This window comes from Zea mays, chromosome 4 (genome assembly GCF_902167145.1).
Source record: "Zea mays cultivar B73 chromosome 4, Zm-B73-REFERENCE-NAM-5.0, whole genome shotgun sequence".
NCBI classification, from domain to species: domain Eukaryota; kingdom Viridiplantae; phylum Streptophyta; class Magnoliopsida; order Poales; family Poaceae; genus Zea; species Zea mays.
The window spans coordinates 101,911,461-101,919,791 of record NC_050099.1 but is presented as its reverse complement, the minus strand read 5'-3'; the positions used below and the strand labels follow the sequence as shown (position 1 = coordinate 101,919,791).

General features: G+C 44.7%; 1 protein-coding gene across 1 annotated transcript; it reads right to left on the bottom strand.

Annotated features, from left to right (window-relative positions):
• Positions 1–7,147: 7,147 nt before the first annotated feature.
• Positions 7,148–8,074, bottom strand: LOC100276179 (uncharacterized). Its single transcript, NM_001150028.1, has one exon. It carries the CDS (start codon positions 7,929–7,931, stop codon positions 7,350–7,352), a length of 582 nt encoding a protein of 193 aa, NP_001143500.1. The 5' UTR covers positions 7,932–8,074; the 3' UTR covers positions 7,148–7,349.
• Between the last annotated feature and the right edge of the window lie 257 nt (positions 8,075–8,331).

Here is an 8,331-nt window from a genome sequence, read left to right as displayed (position 1 = left end):
AGATAGCCCTTTCTGCGATCCCACAGAACTCAACATTTCTGGTTCCATATGGCGCAACATCTCTTCGCAATCAAATTCTTCAAAATCTTGATTAGCATCCACATTATCCACTTTACCATCAACTTTAAGATCTAAAATTCCGACAACTCTCTCGTCATTACCAGGCACTTCACACGGATCCAACTCACCATGTTCTGACCATATCGTGTAATTGTTTTTAAACCCTCTTTTTAGCAGATGTGATTGGATTACTCCTGTATCTCTCCAAGCTGTCTTATTATCACAGTCGATGCACGGACATAATATCTCCTTGCTCTTTCGCAAATTCTCGTGCTTTTTGGCCGCTTCAATAAAGCTTCTCAAATTTCGAATATACGACGGATGTGGTCTTGGCACATTGTACATCCAACCTCGGTCCATTACCTATCCTTATATTGATTAACATCAATAAAATCATTAATTAATTGAATTCATCCATAAAACATGAAACGAATTGATATGTATGAAAATGAAACAAACATTGCAACAATAGATACCTTGAGGTGAGACAATTGTGTTTTTAAAGAATCTTTAAACTAGATCAACTATTATAAGTCCAAATCTTGAATTCCAAAGCTTTTCTTCAAATCCGTTCTATATTACAAAATTGAGGCAAAAAATCGCATCAAAATGAGAAAGAAAACAAATGGAGATCATATATATGCATAAACTATTGAAATCAATCAATAAACTCAAAAACAAAACCTTCTCCCTATAGATCTCAAAAAAAAACCCGTCGCCGCTACAGTGCTGTGAATTAGGGTTCTGCGAGTTAGGGTTCTGGAACCCGTGGGGGGCTAGCCCTTTTATAGTGTACACACATCACAGACGGATATTTAGCAAAACCGCTTGTGATAGATAACATCACAGGCGGTTTTTTAAGTCGACCGCCTGTGAAGTTAATTTATCACAGGCGGTCGGAATGAACAACCGCCTGTGATGCTGTCTATCACAGGCGGTTTTGCTAAATATCCGCCTGGGATTCTTTACAATATAAAAGGCTCGTTGGTCGGCAGGAACCCTAACTCTTCCCGCCCGAGCTGACACAGTTGCGCCGCCAGGCTGCCGTCGTGTCCCCGTCCCCGAGCTCGAGCGCCGCCGTCCCCGTCCCCGAGCTCGAGCGCCGCCGTCCCCGTCCCCGAGCCCGAGCGCCGCCATCCCCGAGCGCCCGAGTAACGCCGTCCCCTTCACCGAGCCCGAGCGCCGCCGTCCCCTTCACCGAGCTCGAGCCCCGCCGTCCTCGTCCCCGAGCCCGAGCGCCGCCGTCCCCGAGCGCCCGAGCAACGCCGTCCCCTTCACCGAGCCCGAGCGCCGCCGTCCCCTTCACCGAGCCCGAGCGCCCGCCGTCCCCGAGCCTGAGCACCGAGTCCCCGAGCCCAAGCGCCGCCGTCACGGTCCCCGAGCCCGAAGCGCCGCCATCCACGAGCTCTGTCTTCTTCCTCTCGATAAGGTCGAAGTTCAGGTTCCATTTCTTCTTCCCCGAGCTCTCAATTCAGTTCAAGCAATGTTCAGGTTCCATTGGCTACAAGCAAGCAATGTTCTATTGGCTACAAGCAAGCAATGTTCAGGTTCCATTGGCTACAAGCAAGCAATGTTCTACAAATTGTGTATATGCATTCTTATTTCAATTCAAGAGCCAAGCAGAATTGTGTATTTCGTTGTGTATATTTCAGTTCAAGTACTTGGAGTATTTCATTGTGTATATTTCATAAGTGCATATTGACAAATTGTGTATATGCATTCTGCCCAATCGATGGCTATCCCTGATTATCAGTGCTTAGATTAATTACTGTTGGCGTTTTCACTTACATATATTGTCAATATGCTTATTGCTTATTGTTTGGTTGTCAATTACTTCTCATGTATCAGTTTTTTTATTTCTTTTATCCCTGTTGATTAAATGTTTGTATACCATTATGGTGTTAGTATCCTTCGAATGAAGTCTATTTTTAGTGTTTTTTGACTACCTATCTTTGTTTGATAATCATTAGGCCAAATGTGCTTATGGCCATATACATCATGGAAGTACATAGCCATGACAATGTTATTATCTCCCTATGTTATAAGACTTGTTCTTATCTCCCTTCAAAGTTTTTTGAATACCTATCTTTGCTTCCCAACCCTATGTTATAAGACTTGTTCTTATCTCCCATCTTTGACTTATTCATAGCCATGACAATGTTACAATCTTGACTACCTCATCCCTATTCTCTGTTTGGGACTTATATGGAGAATGGCATCGGCTGAATGCCTGAATCGGGTCGGGAAGCACGGAGCAGATAGAAGTGCACTTTCCAATGTAGTTAGACAGAGAAGGCATCGCTGTGATGTTATAATGCTGAAGGACACCAAGAAAAGATTATGGCCTGTCATCCACCACCACTGCTCGTTATTTGTGGGCTTCACCGAGGGCTGGAAACATTTGGTGACAGCAAACGACCTTCGGGCTGGGGACGTCTGCGAGCTTGTTAAGGGGCCAGACGATGGTGAGCCGGTGTACTATGTCCGGATGTGTGGTCACAAAATTTAAAGCTGCCCCGGCTTCATGTGTGCGCTTCTCTTCTCTTAGGTGGGGTGCTAAGTGATCTTAGTAGCCGACATAAGAGAAGAGAAGCGCACAGATGAAACCGGGGCGACTTTAAATTTTGTGACCACACATCCGGACAGAGTACACCGGCTCACCATCGTCTGGCCCCTTAACAATCTCGTAGACGTCCCCAGTCTAAAGGTCGTTTACTGTCACCAAATGTTTCCAACCCTCGGTGAAGCCCACAAATAACGGGCAGTGGTGGTGGACGACAGGCCATAATCTCTTCTTGGGGTCCTTTAGCATTATAATATCACAGCCATGCCTTCTCTGTCTAACTGCATTGGAAAGTGCACTTCTATCTGCTCCGTGCTTCCCGGCCCGATCCTGCCTCGGAGGTGGGTTTGGGCTTTCTGTTTGGGGAGTAAAGGAGGGACACGAAGGCGGGTTTGGGCTCAATTTCTTTTGAATCACCTTTTCTCCAAGTTCCCTTATTGATGGAACCAGTATATCAGACTAACAATATATCCCTTTATCGATGGAACCAGCTTGAATGGCAGGCAACGAGCAGCCTAGGATGGATGTGGTCTGCACCGGTGCGTCTAACAAAGTTGATGAAGACGCGGCCAAACTTGAATGGCAGACATCGAGCAGCTCCGGTGAAGGGAGCGGGGAGGATAGTTCTAGTGACGACAATCCTTGTACTCCTATACCTCCAAGGAAGAAAAAAACATCAGATGAGCTTGATGCCGACTATATTCCCAACGATGAAGAGGTAAATAGAAATATGCCGACTATATTCTAAAATAATGTTCATATATGAAAGGCCATTAATTGTTTCAATATATAGATTTCAAATGAAGAGAAGAAAGAGGATGCATGTTCTACACGAAACACGGAGGATGCTCCGATGCCTGAATCATCCGTTTCACATAAGCGGAAACGAGGGCGACGAGGTCCGAATCAGATGAAAGAAGGTGCAGTTATGTACGTAACAAAACTAAATGCAGAGGGGTTTCCTGAAGAACCACTTGACGTGGTTACAAAGTTTCGAAATTCCTGCGGGTCTACTGTTAGAGATATAGTGCCAATCACACTTCAAAAATGGAAGGATTTAGATGAAGACACCCGCAATAAGCTATGGGCTAAGTTGTCTAAGTCATTCAAGTTCCCAAAAGGCACAGAGGATGCAGTAAGGAAGTCGATGCTCTCTGCTATGGCCAAGATGTTTCGTGGGTGGAAGGCCGAGATGAATAGGGAATTTGTTAAGAAGAATAAGGTTCCTCCGCCCAAGAAAATGGGGAAAATCACTCAAGCTCAGTGGGAGGAATTTGTTCGTCAGAAGACCGAACTGAAGGCCAAAGAACTGGGCGAAACTAATTCTCAGAGAGCGAAGATGAACAAACACCCCCATCGCCTGGGGTCAACCGGATATCACCATAAAGTTGTGCAGTGGAACAGGATAATCGAGGAAGCTATAGCTAACGACACTTTGGACCCAATATTAAAAGATATCGATGAGCGAGCTATTCGTTGGATGTTAGGTCGGGCAGGTTTGAGTGAGGACGGCAAACTTTTGCATCCAGAATTGGTAGGCGAAGTTTCGACAAAAATTCAAGAATATGCATATAAGAGAAAAAAGGAGAATTTAAGCCTCGGAGGGAGAATGACATACTAACTGCAGCACTAGGCAATCCTGAACACACTGGACGGGCTCGGGGAATCTCTTCTAAGATTTTCTGGAGAGAGGCGTTTCCAGAGTATGCGTCATCATATAGGAAACACGAGAAGTCGAAAAGGACCCTTGAAGAGACTATTGATGAAAGGGTACAAAAGGCTATTAATGACGTGCTGAACAAAATGAAGAAAACAGAATGCATATCATTTGAACTCAAGCCAAGCCACATGAGTCCACCTATAGTCCCTAGCAGCGTAGGATCTGTGCAAGACTTCACCAAGTACCCTGTAGACGATATTGTTGAGGACAAGCCTTGCTTTCTTCATATTCCAATCAATCGATCTGGGACAAAAACAAAGCAAGCTGCTACTGGTTTGGTAAAACCAGGACTTGTTAACTACAAGGATAATCCTGTCCCGCCACACTATGCTGTGGTCCAAGTTCTAGAAATCACAAACAGTGGTTGTGAAGATTGGGAGATAGATTTTCCAGTTGAGGGGATCATAACTTTGCAGGAGGCAATGAACGAGTTGGTCCTTTGGCATCGACGCGACATCAAGTTGGGTGATGAGTCGAATTCAACACCAATGCAACAAAAAGATAGTTCGATCATTCCACATCCCATGGTGCAGGAAAATATGACACCGACCTCCAAAAAAATCGTTGAAACAATCATATCGCCTCTTGCGAAGGAACTCGACGAGGGGGACGTAGACAAAATTGTTCCTCAGAATGTCGACGTCAACATCAAAAAGGAACCAAAGGTTGGCACCAATGTTGAAGGGCCAACTATTTCAAAGAAAATTCATCAGCGAATCGCCACTGACGATGTCAAGAAACCGTCAGAATCAGTGTCACGCTACCTGCATAAATTGTGAAGAGTTATGTCAAATCAATCAAAAGCGGAATCAGCATCTCATGGAGTAGGCACATGGTCCCAAATAGACAATTTCGAAGTATGGGAAGAAGATGGAATGATTCATACTCGAGAATCATTACGTCTTAAAACCAATATCTCGGTATACAAGGAGGATGTTCCTTTAAAATTTGTGAATGGGAGGCCGTTCTTGACGACGGTGCAACTTTCTAAGTTGTCGACTCCAGAGATTAGAATGCATGAGTGGTACATGGTGGCTAGCAACAAATACAAACTCGAGGACTTCACATTTGTTGTGCCAGAAGATGCATTTTGGAGCAATGATCATATAGATCCTGTGCGGCATTTATTCTTTGACGATCTCTGGTCGTTGTACCACCGACAAAGGATGGAAACCAACTAATTAACCCTCTTTTGCTTGTAAGGACCTCTAAACTTTCATATTTGTTAGTTTTGTACACACACACATAAACGAGAGTCTAACGATTAACACTTTTACACGTAGGATGCAATACATGGATGATAAGAAGAAACAACTTAAGACAGGGTTTCTTGACCCGTTGATGATATCCCAAGCTCGCTACAAAGAAGTTGCTCGGAGGCATGGAGAAGAATACAAAGACTTGGACGATGCTGAATTTGAGAAAGCCGTTAAACAGAATCAGAGAAAGAAAATGAAGGTAATGGCGGCATACATTGGACGAGCCATGTATAATCATGTACAACATGGCAAGGACTTAATAATAGCTCCGCACCACTTTAAGTAAGTTATCGACATGGTTTAATTTTGAACTATAAATTATGGCAATCGTGATCTTAACATGTGTTTTCGTCTATGTCTATATAGTGACCACTACATTTGTATCATGATCTTTCCAAAGGATGGTAAAGTCGTGGTCTTCGACTCACTGAGAATGGAAAAGGCTATGTATAATGACTTCTTGAAGATTTTAGAGAAGTATGATTATTATTGCACACTTGTACTTATTACAACTTAAAAAATGTATTCTTAATCTCACAATGCTATTCTTATATGCAGTGCATACCGTTTTTATTGGAAAGATCTTGGCGGCGAACATCCAGAGGACAAGCCTAATTTGTCAATATCATTATTTCCATATGGTGACAAACAACCTCCAGGTACTGTCCTGTGCGGTTATTATGTATGCGAATGGTGTCGTGTCACCTTCCATTACATGGTCAATCGTGAGGATGTAAGTTCACTATCATTGTCTATGTTGCAATTTTTATGTTATATTGTTGCTCATCACATTACTCTTAGCACTGCTTGTTTTTTGCTTTCATTGCAGGTTCTTAAATCCAAGATCAATGCTGAATGGTTAGAAAGAGATATGGTTTCCGTCGGTGTGGCTAAGGTTGTAAGAGACTTGCTTTACTTTATGCGCCGTGAAGTTCTTCATCAACAAGGGCTATTCTACAATACAAATGGAAATTTGCAACAATTCCCAGAACTAAGTTTGTACACAATATCACACAGTGTTTAGGTCTTTAGTTAGGAACTTTAGATGTTTAGTTGTCTATGGAACTTTGAGATGTTTAGTTGTCTATGGAACTTGATATGTGTATAAATCTGTGTATGACGATGGAACTTGATATGTGGATGAATCTGTGTATTATGGAACTTGATATGTATAAATCTGTGTATGCAATCTGTGTGAATCTGTGTATAATCAGTGTTTGAAAATTCTGTATATGAATCTGTATATTGAAAACCGTCTGTGATTTATATTGTATGCAGTCGGACTTATATTAAAAACCGCCTGTGATGTGTGGCTAACACAAGCGGCTAGGATAAGAAACCACCTGTGATGTGTGTCTATCACATGCGGTTCCTTTGAACTGGACCGCCTGTAATGTGTGTCTTTCATAAGCGGTTTTTGATTGACCGCCTGTGATGTTGTTTTACATCACAGGCGGTGCACCACAAGCGGTTCCTAGAACCGCCTGTGTAGAGGCGAACCAAACCGCCTGTACAGAGGTTTGTTGTAGTAGTGATGATAGGTATGAGTATAAGGATAGAGATAGCTATAACTTCATGGAAATTGGTATGCGAGATGCCTAAACCCTACACCGAAAGTACGAACCGATGAAACAAACTCGATTCTTGTCACTTATTATAATGAGAACTAACTACGTTCCCTGAACTCTTGCTTGATTAATTATTAGACCAAAAGCATGCACATTGGAAGCTAGTGCAAGTCAATGATTTAGGCGCCCCTCTCCAGCATCTCGCAGAACCTCTTGAAGGACTCCAGCTTCTGCAGCCTCATCTGCTCGTGGAATCGGCGGATGAACACGTCTGCCACGTGGTCGATCTGGTCCTCCAGCAGGAAGTCCCCCTCCGCCTTCGCCTGAGCGGTGGCGTCGTCGTCCACCACGGCAACATGCTTGTCGCCTGCTGTTGCTTCCACCACGTCCTGCTTGTCCTCGTTGGCGCCAGCGCCGGCAGCGTCCCGCTCCAGCACGAAGCTCGGCAGGCTGCTGAGCAGGACGAGGGCCCTCGTCTCCTGCTCCACGGCAAAGCTCGGCAGGCTCTGCAGCACCGCGGCCATCCTGTTGCCGCTGCCGTGGCTAGCCACCGCATTGCCGCTGCCATTGCCGGCGCCGATGATGGCGTGGATCTTTTTCTGGATGGCGCTGAGCAGGAGCTTCTTGTTCCGCATGATGCCGAGGACGATGAGGCGCATCTGCAGGGAGCTGGCCTTGGTGCCCACGGCGGTGGACCTGGCCTTCACCGCCGCGACGATGGCGGAGAAGAGGTGCTTTAGGTACTTGGTCGCCTTCTTCATCTTCCAAATGGATCGAATGGTCAAGAAAATAAATGAAGTAGCTAGCAAGATATAACTCTGGCACGGCGCCCCTAGATATATATAGACTCAATAATGCAATGCAATGGAAGGACCTGCTGCCGTGTGATTTGGCATGGAGTTTGGTCTCAAGGGTTTTATGGGTATATATAGGCCGGTCGACCATGGGGATATGATGCGAGCGACCTTCTCCTTCCAAGAAGGTTCAGCATCACATGGATGCAAAGCTTCATGGTCGCCAGCAGGAATCATACATGGCCATGCACTGAGAAAAGGCACTGTAGGATTCCGGAGGCCGGCCGGCCGAGGCAAAAGTAAGCCAACATCATACATCGACCAATCGATATGAGCTAGGCTACCCATTAAAGCAAAAGTATGGTCG